Source organism: Diplotaxodon limnothrissa, linkage group LG3, assembly GCF_057381915.1.
Source record: "Diplotaxodon limnothrissa isolate DT_005_m linkage group LG3, D_limnothrissa_male_GT1.1, whole genome shotgun sequence".
In the NCBI taxonomy this organism is placed as follows: Eukaryota; Metazoa; Chordata; class Actinopteri; order Cichliformes; family Cichlidae; genus Diplotaxodon; species Diplotaxodon limnothrissa.
This window is the reverse complement of record NC_140598.1, coordinates 59,643,124-59,658,776: the sequence shown is the minus strand read 5'-3', so window position 1 is coordinate 59,658,776 and position 15,653 is coordinate 59,643,124. Positions and strand designations below refer to the sequence as shown.

Sequence of the window (15,653 nt, the reverse complement as noted above, 5' to 3'; positions counted from 1 at the left end):
ACTGTTTGTTAATCCTTCTTCTAGAGCCCTTCTGCCTCACTTTGATGCCATCTTGTGGTCACTTGGTATAACAGCTACATCGTCCACCTGCTGAGAAGGTGAGGATGTCTGGGGATACCTGCAGGAATACCATCATACTTGGAGGATGGTTAATATAAGTTAAGTGAACGAGTGCATCATGCCATTCATAACTTTTCACCAAAGGTTCAGGGAACAACGAGAGCAATGAACAGAACAGGATAAATGATTTGATGTTTTAAACATTGCAAGGACGTTAGGACAGACGTTTAGTTCACGGCTCCAACATTACCCCACCAGCAAAAAAAGGAGAACTTTGGGGAAGAAATTGGGATCCTTCTCCTATGTATGGGGTTTAATTACACCATCACACCCCTGAATTACAGCGTCTTACAAATGCAAACCCAGCCTATTTGACCACACTACCATAATTAAGTATAGGGGTGCCAGAGCAGCTGCACAGTGCTGGCAGTGGAAGAGCAATTGAAAAAGAATAACAAATGGATCGTACAGTACTGCGCCCTGTACACACTATGCTAAGCTACATGTCTATAAGTATTTTATAATTAAATATTTGTCTTAGATCTCGGACTTTAAATTGTATTATCAGATTTGCGCCTCGTGAATGAAAATAAGTTCAATTATAAACCGCATTTTTAGAATCATATATGTAAAATTTTGATTATTTTTTATTTTGTTTTATATTTTAAAAAGCAATTTTCTCCAGTTGTAGCATTAGGTTTTTATATTATATTATATTATATTATATTATATTATATTATATTATATTATATTATATTAAAGCAAAGTCTTAGGTCAAACAGCTCCAAATCCTTGTTGCAAACAACGGGTATGCTGAATTCTATAGTATTCATGAAGAAATATGTTTGTCTTCCTTAAGTGTCCTCTTTAAATAATTACATCTATCTTCATGAAGTTGTACCAAAACACCTTATATCACCGAGACAATGTGTTTCTCACTATTATACGCACTCGCAGTGGGTTATAAGCCATCTTTCTCGCCCAAAGATAAACATTTCTTCATTTTGTGAATAATAAGGAAGACAAACTGGATTATAATTGGCTTACTGGATCTGGTTGCGTATTTCTGATTGGACAAGAGACCTTCGGGTTGATCGCTGCTATTGGACAGTTTAGTGCTCGGTCTCCGCGCTCATTGGCTGAACTTCCGGGCTTCAGAGTCCGGCAAAGTGTGGAACTAAAGAAGACTGGGACGAAGAGGAAGTACTTTTTAAAATGGAAATACAGTAAATCATACTTGAACTTTTCGCAGCGGAACAACAGGACGCGGTGAGCGAGCTTTTCTCTTGACTGTCACATTTATGGAAAGAAGGGTTATTTGTTTACAAACAGCATCGCCTACATCTGTGGACGGATAACGTTATTTGTTAATCCGTACGCTGTAGGAAGGTAGGGTCAGTATGGAAGCCCCTCCGGCGATGCTTCACTGAGTTTGATGGTTGTTTTTCTTCTACGAACCGGCACACACTCTAAGAGAAAACACTTGGCCATTAAATAAGATGAGTATTCGGACAATGTGATGAACAGGCAGTCATTCCGTCGCTGCGGGGTTTCAATTGTTAGCTAGTGTTGCACTTGACTTGTCCGTGGTGTAGTTCCCGCTAATTTTAAAAGAAAATGCAACAAAGGCGTCTCTGTTATTTTGAGGGGAATTACAATTAATTTCGCGTTCAATACAATAGGTTTCAGGCTAATTTGGGCATTTTATTTTACTCTATGCACCGCCGTAGCTGTTATAACGTACACGGTTTTACTTTGACATCCCGGAAGCTAAAAGATAAAGTTAGACCGATTGAGATGGGACTTCCGGTAAGGTAACAAATAAGACCCCCATTAATTGTTGAAGCCAAATTGTGGAGCAACTTTAAAGTGATATTTCAGTTATAAACTTTTTTCTGAAGGTCTGTTTTATGAGGGATAAGCAAGACTGCGTTATTTTAGCTTGTTGTTGCCTGTATGTCTGTGAGGCCGGTCATGTCATTTCCGGTGTTGTGTTGTGTTTTTTGCAGTTCACTTGCAGGTTATGGAGGCCATACAGTAGCTCGGGGGTCCCACGTCCTCAGTCTGCTGTTAAACCTTATTCCACTCCGTCTACTGAGTAAGCAAAATTTCACTGTTATTAATCCACGGGCAGGTCTTAGTTTTAACAGCACAATGTTTTGCCTTGTTTTATTTTTTACAGACTGTAAAATATGAAATCTGACCCCTGACAATTTATGTTATTTTCAGATGTATTCGTTGTTGTAAACATCCCAGTCAGTGTTTTATATTTTTGAGTTTAATGTTGTTGGGACATTAATTGTGTGCTTATGCAGCTTTTTACATATAATTTATAACATAATTGAATTGTCCACCATATTTTCTGGACAAAAATATGTTTTTGAAGTGTGATTCTTTATAAAGTCTATATTTAGGATGTGCCCTTTGGAGTTGTGTGTAGCGTAAGTCAAGAATAATTCAAACACGGATGTCAATGAAATAAAGTTTAACAGACACTTTGGTAATATATCATTATTACTATTTTCATTATTATTATTTACTTATTTATACAACTTTTTTAGAAAAATTATATATGCACCCAACAAGTAAGACTTAGCTTACATGAAGCATAATTTTCTGGGTTAAATTGCAGTACTTGTAAACGAGCTGGTATTTATAGTGGCTTTCAGCTCAATTAATTTTCTACTGCAAGTCTCATTCATCCAATCACACACACACATTCATACAGTACTTTTCTCTAGCGACTTTCCAATTGGTAGACAACCCGCTCTGCCACCTGAGCCACAGCTGCCCCCATCTACCTGAATGTTTGTTTGTTATGCCGCTTAACACTGACCTATGAATTATTCAAGAAAATTAACCTAACTCAGTTGATGAACCAGTGGTGTGTCTACACATAACAGGAAGCAGGCAAATTTGAATTTTGTTTTGGCTCAAACTGCCTTTATCTTCGAGAGAGGTACAACACCGAGTATGCAGCTGTCTATAAAGCACAGTGGAAATGCGAACACAAAAAGTAGCTTCAGATTTTCAACATTATCCCAATTTTAAAAAATGTAGCTAAAAGACCTCCAACAAAGCACAATATGCAAGAAAACTGTTCCAGCTAAATGTAGAAATAACAGACTTGTTTCATCACTTGAGGCAAAAACACATCATCGAGTACACCCAGGCTACAAAGGAGGAGATACTAGCAGCTGGTGGTGTGTGACCCAAATGTAAGCAAATGACTCCACCGAGCGCAGCTGGAGCACTCGCTGGTCGCACTCCACATGACAGGAAGAGCAAACTGTGGATGGAAATTACAGATGCAGCTACATGTGGCAGAGAAGGGTTTTAAGCAACAGGTTAAAAACTTTGGCCCAACGTACAACATCGCAGGCTGAATGTATTCTTTCATTTTATTATGTGACAATACTGTGCTATATTGTTGAGGCCATATTGCCCACCTCTTCTGCTAATGCAGTACAAACATATCTGGATAGAATTGGCTGTGTTGAGGAATAAATGTGGTCATACTAAATATTTACTTTCAAGCTTGTTAGAATTGTATAAATTCGATTTTTGCACATTTTTTTAAATAAATCGTTGCATCTATGGGCTCTGGGCTCAAGTTAAACTGCTCTGATGCCAAACTGCATTGCACCTGAATGCTTTAACACAAACAGTCTTTAGTTTTATGTGATATTTTTATTAATGCCGAACATAGTTTCCGGCTTCCATGCCCGCCCAACCCCCTGTGAAGGAGCCGGAGGAGGAGATGGAGGCAGAGGGTGAGTCGCAGCTCCCCGAGGCCAACGGAGAGGTGGAAGAACCCAGAGAGAATGAAGGAACAAGAGGGGGAGGAGCCGAGGAGACCATGGAGGAAAGTACGGAGGAGAGGGAGACCGACTTGGAAGATAGTGACGAGGAGGAAGAGGAGGAAGAGGAAGAAGAGAGCTCAGGTAAAAAAAAAAAAAAAAAAAAAAACTCAAAATGCTCCACTAACGTTTATACTGCTTATATAAAAAGAGAGACGCAATGTAATCGACGCCACCTTTTCTTTTTTCTCTTTGTCCTATGTAGAGATGGATGATGAAGACTGCGAGAGGAGAAGAGGAGAATGTCTGGATGAGATGATGGATCTGGAGAAACAATTCCAGGAGCTGAAAGAGAAGTAATTTTTGAAGCAGGGGGAAAAAGGGATTCAACACTTTATCCTTCTCTTTTTTCGATGCCTGAGCCGCCTGTTGTTGAGGCTGATTTCACCGTGTGATTGCAGGTTGTTTCGGGAACGGCTAAACCAGGTGAAAGTCAAGCTGGACGAGGTGCTGACGGGAAAGGCCGGCGAATACAGAGAACCGCTGGCTGCACTACAGAACAGCATGCAGATACGGACACAAGTGGCTGGTACAGAAAAATAAATAGAAAAATAAATAAATAAAATCCTAATCAAGTCCAATACCACTGTAGTGCAAACAACCTTGGCTGCCATTTGTCTGTAGTGAGTGTAGGCTGTCAGGATGCTGTTTACCTAACGATATAACTGACGATATAATTGTGGAAATTGGCCGACATATCCTCAGCATAACCATGTATAATATCCACAAAACTTGAAAAGAGGTTAAAACACACACACACACACACACAACACGGTAATATTATGTTGAAGCACAGTACGTATCACTCCGCGAGGCTAGCAGTAGTGATACGGCCCAGCCCTAAGTAGAGCTAACATTTGTGGACTCGGACACTTGGCGAATAAACTTTCATACAGTGTGATGTGTGATTTTTATAGCAGACTCGAGCCTAACCTTAGATGGCATGATGTTAGTGTCTAATGTCTAATCTGCTGATAATAAGGAATTGCACCAACATCGGGAATAATCAAGAGTGTTTATGCTAGTTTTCATGTGTTTGTGAGTCCTGACTTCCTTTGTGTTCTCACTTTTTTGGTGAAGGCGACACCTGCTCAGATGAAAAAACAGACATTATTCTTGAGTCTGAAGCCATGAATGACACAAAGCTCGTTCCTGTGGATTTTTAGTGGATTTTCATCATTTTAAGTTTTGGATCAGTTCCAGCATCAATTTGTTGGAAGACTTAATTTCACACAAATCAGTGTATATTTATGAGTAATTAATTTTTCCTATTAAATAACCTAAAAAAACAACAACTGACCGTACCTTTAAATCAATAAGGAAAAAGTGTGATGCCTCAAGGTAGTTGTTTACCCAGAATGCATTTCTGGTTCAGGGTCCTATTAAATATTTAGATTGTTTTGGACCCTCCAAATGCAGCACGCACTTATAGAGCATTGCTAATGTGTGTTTAACCAAACAGTAATGGAGTAGCAGTGCACATAATGCCAGTATGACCTCCTCAGACACCTTTGGCTGTCTCTTTGTGCAGGAGTGTACAGGGAGCTGTGTCTGCAGGTCATCAAACACAAGCATGAATGTGAAGTGCAAGGAGCGAGGCAGCACCTGGAGGTAGCGCGCACGTGCACTCTCAACCGCATTCTGCTTTCCTACTGGAGACTTAATATTCTCAACTAAAAGAGAACTAACGCGCTTGTTTGTATCTACACGTGTTTTACAGAGTGAGCGAACGCTGCTGTTTGACGCCATGAAGGGCGAGCTACTGGAAAAGATAAGGAGGCTGGAGGAGGACAGGCAGAATATAGACCTCACCTCAGGTACGTGTCAATCGCAAAGCTGTTACGTACACATAAAGTACGCAAAGGTTATAAAACTGAAGTACTGAGTGAAAGTGTTCAAAACAATTCATTTTAGTGGAGTTGTATATGGTGGATTCTGTCTGTCCAGAGTGGAGCGATGAGCTGAGGGGCAAGAAGTGCAAAAGAAAGAACCTGCTGGGTCGATCTGAGAAGAAAAAGAAAGTAGCTTTGGTTTCAGGTAAGCACCACGTGTGAGGAGCCTCACCAGCGCTGATGTGTACATATACAGATGAGGAGATGAGCTCCCGTCTTATTGTTTAAGTGCTGCTAAACAGAGCGATATATATATTTTTTTAACAGTTTTCCATAGCTAGTTTTTACCCAGATTTACTTTTCACATAGAAATTTCACGAGAACTATTATTACTTTATTATTATCTGTTTGTTGTTGTGCTGGAAGCCAAAGCAAAGACTCAGTTTTGCTGCGGACTGCTTGAGGTTTTGCTTCCACTTTGATGAGATTCCCAGTTCCAGACACAGAAGCATCCCCACAGCATAATACTTCCACCACCATGCTTCACTGTGGGGACGGGGTTCTTTGGGTTGTACTTCCTGTTTCCGCCAAAGTGCAGACATTTTTATATGGTGTGTAAATTGGAAGTTAACCCTTTATTACACAATTAAAACATATCGTCGCAGAGCAGTGGTCTGTGCTATAGCTTGATGAAAAGGTCATTTACTTGCAAGCCATTTTTGTCAGATATTTCCATTGGAAATCCTACAGAAGGCAAGAACACAACAACTACGATCAAAAGGCAGAATCATAGTTATTATTATTGGTTATATATCATTTTATATATTGTTTTTAAATTAAGCTTAGATTCAATTAGTTTCCAGAGTGTGTTTTCTTGTTTCTGTTTAGTTTTCAGTCTCAGTCTCTCAATATGACTGCCTCTGTCTCACAGGGCCTTTCATCGTCTACATGCTGAGAGACATCGACATCCTTGAAGACTGGACTGCTATCAAGAAGGTCAGAAATCACTTGTAAAAGTTCCCTTTGACTTCCCAGATTCTTCAGCTGTCAGTCGATAAAGATGCAGCTTCAGGGTGTGTACACCAGCCTGCGTCCGATCGTGTAAACAGCGTCTCTGTTTTTCAGGCGAAAGCAGCTCTGTCGCCACTAAAAAAGAAAGTTGAAAGTAAGTCTGCTCCAATCGTCTTTTATTAACGCAGCAAACTGAAAAGGTTTGGTCTCTAAACGATCCTGTTTTGTCTTTCAGAGCGGTGATGAAAGGCGGATCTGTGCAACAGCGACACCAAACTTAACACACACTCACGTTCCCAGCTATTTCCAGTTCAGGTTTTGTCTCGTTGAAGCCCAGCAGACTGTTGAGTTGTTTTTCTGCGCTTTTGATCCCACCTGCCTACCACCCTACTGCTTGTTTGTTATCTATTGCTATTTAAAAGACGTTCTTAACGATATGACAACCATGTATTTATAGAATGATTTATAATGCTGATTGAAAATCTAATCTTTTAGCACACAACCTTTTTGTCTGTCCTTTTTTTGTGTGTCTGTCGGTGTGAGTCAGAATCACTGAGACATACTCGGCTGTCTTGGATATGTTTGATCATATTGTGTTGTTGCAGTTGTGTGTTGTCTTGCACAAAAGTTGCTGACTGCCTGGAAGCTGGTGGGAGAGGAAGGAAAAGAAGCTTCTGATAAGCAATGTTCACACTGGACACCCAGCGACTGTGCAGAAAACACGCGTATCTGATCAAATGACATGAAACTCACTATCATCACGTGTTAATTACACCAATTAACAAATTCTAAGAGTTCATGAGCAGGACCGAATACACAGGCTGAACCATGTTTTCAGCCATCCTGACCACCGGCACATCTTTACACCAAGGAAAAGGTGGCTAAGCAAACTTAAAAACATCCAGCAGATGGCAGAATTTATCTTTATTTTTAAAAATCTGATCAGGATCGTGACTGATTGTGAAATAAATAAATAAACTGGTTCTTATGCAGGTGGAAAATCAACATGTTTGAATGTTTCTGCTGAGCATCACCACAGGTGAGCAATTTATGTGAATGAATGCTGGGCAGCCCAGTGTGCATGAGGTTGGATTAATGCAGCTTTAAAATGTCCTCAGTTTGTTTTTGGGGGGGTTTGGAGGAGAAGCAGCAGGAACAGTGGAGAGTCAGCTACAGGTCACTGAAATGGCAGCTCCTGTGGAGGGAGACAGAAGGTTAACTAGCCACAAAACGCACTCAAAGACCAACGGCGGCCTCTCAGACCGCTACTTGCTCCTGCGTGTTCTGGGTTCAGTCTCTCTGGAAATAAAGGATCTTTTGATCTGTAATTACAAGAAGTGCAACTAAAAATAATCTTCAGATTAGTTTCAGCTGATCTTTAGGGCACCAGAGGAAATAAAAGGTGGTGACAGTGAGAAAGCTCATGATGGTGTGGTTGGGGGCAGCAGCCTAAGCAAAAAAGCCCAGAGCTCCCTCTCTGCCTCCGGGTCAGCTGAGACATCTCTCCGGGGTGTCCTGGGTCTATGACCCGACCTGAAGCACCTCAACTCAACTAGTGAATTTTAAAGCGAATACACAAGAAAATCATAAGTTCAAATCATAAATAGCTGGCACATGTAAATGTGCATCGCTTTGAGAAGTCAGTAAGGTGATAGTGAGCTAAAGCATGAGAGAGGTGGCAGGAACCCAGGCTGACCAGGTAAATATGTCCACATTTGAAACAAATACCCAAAACCCTGTTATAAAACGAAACATCTACCAACAAAGAAGAATCTGAGGAGTCAAATATTCACATCCTGGTCTGTGTACAGATCTTTAAAACTATGTCAAAAACATTTCACCTATAAAGAAAATTTATCTTTCCTCAGTTTTCTGTCGATTCAATACAGACAAAATAATGTTACATAAACTTTCTACGAAATCGAACTAACATGCTCGTCCATACGTTGTTCCTACTCGTGTCCCTTTGCCTGATCGCAGTCTCTAGATCGAGGGTGTCACAGTGTACTGATGTGAAGTACAACTGGTGCCGGGCTTCATATTCACCTCTGCCCACTGAAATAGGACCATTTCAAATGATCTTTGCTGAAGGTGTGCCGTTCTTTGTCTTCACTCTCAGTCTAATTAACCTAACCTGCACATTTATATGCAGGTTAGTAGATCAAAGAGTTTGCATGAAGCTGAAAAAACGCTCTAAAGGAGACATGTGGAGACCAGTGTGTGTGGGAATCATTTATTTGATGTGAGAGGAGTGAAGTTCAATTATGTGTTTACAAGGTAAAGACAGAGCTGTAGATAATGACAAAGTGCTTTCCCCCTCTTTCACTAAACTCCAGGTTAAAATCTTTCTTTGTCCTCTGGATTACATTTTTAAGGGTAGCTGTCATAAACATGGGTCTGCTTGAAGTTATACTCTCGGGTTTGTGGGAGATGGATTCAAGTTCCATCTCATTCCTTCATTTTTCCCTTCATTGTCTTGCTGATCCTTTTATCTCTCTCCTTCTTTCTTTTGTCAGACCTTCCTTCCTTTATCTAAGCTGCTGATCGGTTACTTTAAATGGGATGTTGCATCACAGTTCATGACTTCAGCATCTTCCACCTTCCCTCGTTTTTCTCACAGCTGCTTGCTGAGTTTACGCGCCTGCCTCTCCCTTGCTTCAAAGGCAGCCTTGGTGTCTTTCAGCTCTTCCAGCTGCCGGCGGATTAGAGCCATGTCGAGCTGGGTGGCCTCGCACTGCTCCCTCAGGGCGGCCGACTCCGTCCTCAGCTGCGCGGCGGCGACGGAGAGCTGCTCGCTGCGTTCACGGCACTGCATCTGCATCCTCTTGGCGTCAGTGAGGAGGGACTCCACGCTCACCGCCACCGAATCGCACTGGTCGCGAGACATGTCCTGAGCGGGGATAGAGGGATGGATGGAGGTCAGGGGTCAAACCTGAATGGATCTGAGTGACGGTAAAGCTGGCGGTTGAAGGGCTCGCTCCTATTTAAATCTGAGATTTAAGGACTCAGCTCTGTTTTACAGATTTTGTGCCGTCTGATTTGGCAGGGGGCTGGAGCTTTCCTGCCAAAAACACAGATAAAGTGAATCAATAGCTGGCTGTTAAAAGTCCAGCACAGATCAACAGGTTTAAAACAGAACATTTGATCTGTGGAAAGTGAAGTAGCTTAAAGAGGCTTATCATGGCTTAGCCTGCAGTGTCCACTGCTCCTCTCTATGTTTCTCTTTTATCCTTACCCATCTCCAAAACTCGTGCCACTGTTTTGCTCTTTACAAAAACACTGATTTCTAAAATCACAGGTTGTTTTTTCTAATTAGCAGCCAAAGAGTAACAGCAAAGCAACATGTGACGATGTCTTACCACAGACTCCAAAATCAGCTTTATCTCGACCCTTGTGGTTTTCTTCTGAGACTCAGGTTGCAGGCAGGGCTCGCCGTCCTCCAGGGTGCTCTATCCTTCGCTCTTTTTTTGCTGTCAATTACAGATACTTTAAAGAAACCTCCAGCAGACCCTGCTATAGGTGCAGATGGTGGAAGTGGCTGTAGAAACTCGTTTAACAGGACCACTGGTGATTCTTTTTCCCCTTTGAAATGCCAGTACGCTCTTCACGTCCTTCAGTTTCTGACCTGTGGCCGTCTCTCCAGTGTCTTCCTCCTCTCTTCAGTGAGGATTAGCTGTTACCTCAGGCTCAAGTAAGGTCAGGCAATCCAGAGATTAGATAGTTCAGGGTGACGTGTTGTAAGAGCAGCTCATTGGGTCTATTTTGATCAGGGAAGGGGAAAGTAGCTCATTTAGACGCTCAGCCTGGAATATCAGTTCAAGTTATGCTTTAGTCGGCTGTTGCAAGTCACCAGGAATGATTAGTTTGAGCAGTATTGATAGAATAATGCACTTTTTTAAGGTTTGTATAAAACTAGCTTTTTCAGACAATAAATATTCCCCACAGTGGTCTTAAATGTATGTTTCAGGTCTCTTCTGGATGACTGCCCTGTTTTGTTTTGACACTGATCGAACACAGCCGAGACTTTTCACTGGACCGCTGCTTTACAGAGCCGCTAGCTAGAAATCTTGGAAATTGTTTTGCAGACTTTTAAAATCTGACAGCCGGCTTATGAATCTGCGGGTAGCAACAACCAGGCTGTAGGTTGTACACAGAAACACAAAAACACTATAAACATATCCCTGATAGTGAGAACAGGCGAGATCATTGGAGCCTCTCTTCCCTCCATCACAGACACCGACCACACCGGCTGCATCTGGAAAGCCACCAGCGTCGTAGAGGACCCCACACACCCCTCACACACACTCTTCACCCTGCTGCCAAGAGATACTGGAGCATCCGGGCCAGACTGTGAAAGTTTGTTTCCCCCAAGCCGTCAAACTCCTGAACACTCAGTTCCTGGACTGACACACACACACTTTCATCCATTAAGCTACCTTTTGCACAATGCTCAGTCTTTTGCACTGCCATTGTTGCACTTTTCTATTGCACTGTTGCGTCTGCATCGCTCTGTCTGGTGTTGCACTTTGTTTTTTTGCAGTTTTTGCGCACTTGCACTTTATGTAGTCTTGTGTTGATTTTCTGTGACATGTAGCACCATGATCTTGGAGGAGCGCTGTCTCGCTTCACTGTGTACTGTACCACTGCACACGGTTGACAATAAAGCCACATGACTTGGTGCAAGTGAATCTTTATTATTAGCCACTAGAGGGAGACATTATTCAACGTTTCCATATGCCTGTTCCCCACGACAAACATGAGCATGTCCAGAAATGTCACAAATAAAGCGCAGCATTGCAAACACACAGTCAGATGTAAGAAGCACACCTCACTGAACGTCAGGCCCGAGCTTAGAAAAGGTTAGAATTTCAATTTTTTAACGTCTAAACGTTATTTCCAGTGTTCAGCTGCAGCGTGTTTCATCAGACGGTGGCACTGTAAGCTAACTACCTGTGGTCACCAACAAATGTTTCAAGTCAAATCAAAATAATTCATCAAAAAGAAGCATACTGAATCAGTGTGGATGAACCCAGCAGCAGATTTCAGCAGAACAGCCTCAGACGCTTCTTTGGTTAAAGGTTGTAAAAGTCAGTGTCACACAACAATCAAAAAACAAACAAACAGTGAAACGTCTTCCTGTTTTTCTTTTTATTTCTTTTTAGTTTCTAATGACATAATCACCACACAGATCAATACTAAGCGATCTTTAAAGCCACGTGTTGACACCTTAAACTTGAAGACAATGCAGTGTTTTAGGATTTTACAGTCAACAAAAATAAAATGTGTTAAAAAAAGTCTATGGCAGATTCCGGTTTTGTGAAATCAGTAAAAAGAAAAAAGTGTTTTATGTAGAAAATTCTTAGTCTTACTCGTCAAAAGTACATCTGAGCACAGTTAAATTATAAAATCAAACCTTGTGATAAACACCCTCCCGTTCGTTGGCTGTGTAAACAAACCCAACACAAGCTCGCTCTGAATAAAAAACAGATAAGTTTCTGTGGAGTCCACAGACGTAGATGTGACGCGGCGGGTGAGATGTGGGAAATGGGTAAATTCAGTACCAGCGCCTGACAGCGCTTCAGTGTTTCCAGTGTGTCCTGACACAGACAGACAGGCTCTGCATGCTTGTGCATTCAGGTGACGAGGTGGCCGAGTGGTTAAGGCGATGGACTGCTAATCCATTGTGCTCTGCACGCATGGGTTCAAATCCCATCCTCGTCGAGCGGAGTTTTGGTTTTGTGGTGCTTTATACATACTGTTAAACCCAAAATCTAATATCTGCAAAACCTTCCACGTGCATTCTCAAAATGTTGTTCACTGAAATCCTTAAAACACTTCATTTAACCTTTTTCCACACCCGCTCCCACTATTTGGTCTTATGTGCTTTTATAACCCCCTCGCTCACACCCGTTCTCACTGGGGCCTTCCAGGACGGTTGAAAAACGGCTCAGTCTCTTCGGGCGTCACACCCGTCTCCCCGAAAAGGCTTCCAGTTGGTGCGGCTCCAATCAGCTTGGACGCTGAGCCCCGACGCCTCTGGATGATCACCAAAACCCCGATGATGAGCCAGAAGAAGAAGTTGATCCACACTGCCGTCTGAGAAGGAAACAACATGACACGCAAGATGTACTGGAGGCTCTTTTACCTAAATCTGAACACATATGCTATGCTAACTTTGACTACATCTCTTTATTCGTGGGTTTTTGTAGTGTTGCAGGACTCCAGTTCATAATAATAATGCTTCTTTATGTTAAGCATTACAGGAGCTAGTATGTGTGGACCATGTGACTCCAGCCAAAAGCATAAAATAAGTGAATGAAGTACCGACCTCGGCTTTATGTAGACTGCTGTAGAACCTCTCTCCATCAAGTGGGCTGGCCCATTTTTCAGACTGGGCTTTTTCACAACTTTGCACACAGAAAAACATTGAGCATTAGACAGTTTAAAAGAAATCCGGGGTTATGATTTAATTCATTTTGGATTTGTCTTATATGAATTTAGTCTTGATTATTGGTCACTGATTCTATGAACAAATAGAAAAACTGCAGGCAGTTTTGTCAGAGGAAGCAGTGGAAAGCTGCAGTTACATGACATCAAAGTAAGTGGAGCTCAAAACAAGCAATTAAAAACTAACAACACCATGCACGTCTTTGCTTCTCTTTTAAGTGCTCGCCCTTTCAGAGGATTACAGTGTAGCCAAGGATGAAAAACTGTGTGCTGATGACATTTTTAAAAGGAAAAAGGGCATCCTGAAAGACAGACAAAGGCCAAGAGTAAAATAACTAGATGGTTATAACTAAATCTACCTTCATATGGCTTCATATAGAGCTCTAAGAGAACGTGGGCGGGTGGGTAAAGTGAAGCTTTGGAAAGGAGAAAAAGGGGGAAAAAAACAGAAAACACACAAAGTGACGCTCCCTAGCTTTCAAATGTTATTTTCATTTTCATATGCGAGTGTTGACGAAAGCGTTTGGTCCTGTGCCAGGTGTGGATGAGTGCAGGTGTCACCTGGTAGTGTTGGGGACGTTTTTCGTGACAGACGAGCAGAGCGTGTCGCGCCCGATCTTCAACATGCAGCCCGTGACGAGCAGGAAGAACAGGAAAACGCCGGAGACGGCAATAATCACGTTCATCCACACATTCTCCCTGTGAAGGAGGAGAAAAAACAAGCAGATAAGAGCGGGAGAACAGCACTGTGCTCTTTAAAGTGAGGCAAAACAGAAGAAGGATGTCAAACTACAAAATGCAAGCTAATGTGTGATTGTGTCGCCATGCCGTGGTATGGCACATGCATTTCTGCTTCTCTGTATCAGCTCTGCAGCTTATTCTGTGCTACATCGCTACAACTTTAAGTTCAGCTTCAGGAGCTACTTAAATGATGCCAGTTTAAACCTCTGACAAAAATTCAACTTTTTCTAAGTGTATTTGTAGCTTCTTTTGCTTATGTTGGCTACAGAGAACAATGTTTACATGCACACTTATTTTCCTGGGTAATCAATCAGTTTAAACTAAAGAAATCAGCCTAAAAGTGCACGCAGACATCTGTTAAATTCTGTCTACGAGATGCTTAAAATATCCTTTCTTGCAGCTGGCAAATCAAGCTCAAAAGAACGACACAATGACAGAGCAGGCCAGCATTTATGCAATATTTGAAGGAAAACACTGACGATTAAAATTGTTTTTAAACCCACACAAACACTGCAACTCTGTACTTTGTCGTGAAAAACACACACACAGCATGTGGTCACCTTTTGAGTTCCCCTTCGCTGCAGAAAGTGTACACCCAGTACACAGACAGAGAGAAACACACCACTGCCACCATGATTGATATGGCCGACACAAAGTAACACAAAGAGGAGGATGTGGACGACTGGACTCCGATGAGCTTGGACGTGGCATTATAGCTGACCGCTCCGTACAGCATACAGTGACCTCCGAAATTACCCTGAGTAAAAAAGAGAGACAGAGGTTGGGAGGGGGTCACTAAAAAGCTTGAGTTCCGCTTCACCGTTTCAAGCGCTTTGCAGGATGCTACAATAAGCGCATCAACGGTTGCATCTGACGTCTATAAATGAGCAGCAGGGAGCCAAATTGGGCACGATAGGCGTCTGGGTCACATGATGAGCAAAGCATCGAGGTACAGTTAAAAACCTGCGCGCGCACACGCACGTTCACAATTTCACGTGCATATCACGCATTTCCGAGCGTCTGTTAAGCTAACACAACGAACAGTTGTTGACACACAACAATGCTCGTGTGACACTTCGCTAAAAGTTTGTGGTACATTTTTCGAGAAGTAACTTCTCCGATGTCTAGAGTCCAAAAACATTAAAAAATATGGAGAAATTAGAGTTGAAATGCCGAAGGCAATGACAGAGTGGGCAGAACTGGACTGAAAGTGGAAGCGCGTGTCAGTTTTTTAATCCCTCGCGCTGCTTTTAATTACCGTGTAACACCCAGAAAACTGCGCAGCTGTACGAAAACAATTATAGTAGCTTGAAAATATAAATCTGTAACACTGTATGCTGAATTATGTTTAAAGGATTTTTCTTCAAAAAATAAAATAAGAAGTTTGTTTCTTTTTTGCTAAACTTTCTGGGATAGACAAACGCACTACAAAGTAAGTCCACCCGGAAGAGGACGCGTACAACATGTAATATATGGAGCAGGTTAGTAAAACTTAGAAAAGTCACCTGGACGATGGTGACAGACGCTGCGGTAACAATCCCGCAGACAAAACAGCTGATGTAGAGACCCCACTCCAGCAACAGTAGCCCCGCTAACGCCATCATCCAGCAGCAGCTTAGTCCGCGTCTGCAGAGAAAAGAGCTGCCGTGAAGGTAGCAATAAAAAGGCAAACAACTTCCGGTTAGTTCCTTCACAATAAAAT

General features: G+C 42.0%; 2 protein-coding genes and 1 non-coding gene across 3 annotated transcripts; 2 read left to right on the top strand and 1 right to left on the bottom strand.

The window, feature by feature from the left end:
• Window positions 1-2,096: 2,096 nt before the first annotated feature.
• Window positions 2,097-7,143, top strand: brms1 (BRMS1 transcriptional repressor and anoikis regulator). The gene is made up of 10 exons (XM_085351005.1): window positions 2,097-2,158; window positions 3,770-4,004; window positions 4,126-4,216; window positions 4,322-4,449; window positions 5,452-5,531; window positions 5,641-5,737; window positions 5,868-5,957; window positions 6,684-6,748; window positions 6,878-6,917; window positions 6,999-7,143. Exons 2-10 carry the CDS (start codon window positions 3,782-3,784, stop codon window positions 7,004-7,006), a joined length of 822 nt encoding a protein of 273 aa, XP_085207131.1. The 5' UTR covers window positions 2,097-2,158; window positions 3,770-3,781; the 3' UTR covers window positions 7,007-7,143.
• A 4,860-nt stretch (window positions 7,144-12,003) lies between these two features.
• On the bottom strand, window positions 12,004-15,570 carry tmem179ba (transmembrane protein 179Ba). The gene is made up of 5 exons (XM_085351004.1): window positions 15,457-15,570; window positions 14,512-14,708; window positions 13,772-13,909; window positions 13,092-13,170; window positions 12,004-12,859 (listed from the first exon to the last, which is right to left on the bottom strand). Exons 1-5 carry the CDS (start codon window positions 15,553-15,555, stop codon window positions 12,677-12,679), a joined length of 696 nt encoding a protein of 231 aa, XP_085207130.1. The 5' UTR covers window positions 15,556-15,570; the 3' UTR covers window positions 12,004-12,676.
• On the top strand, window positions 12,403-12,484 carry trnas-gcu (transfer RNA serine (anticodon GCU)). The gene has a single exon. It is a non-coding gene; the product is annotated as a tRNA-Ser (tRNA).
• Window positions 15,571-15,653: the final 83 nt, after the last annotated feature.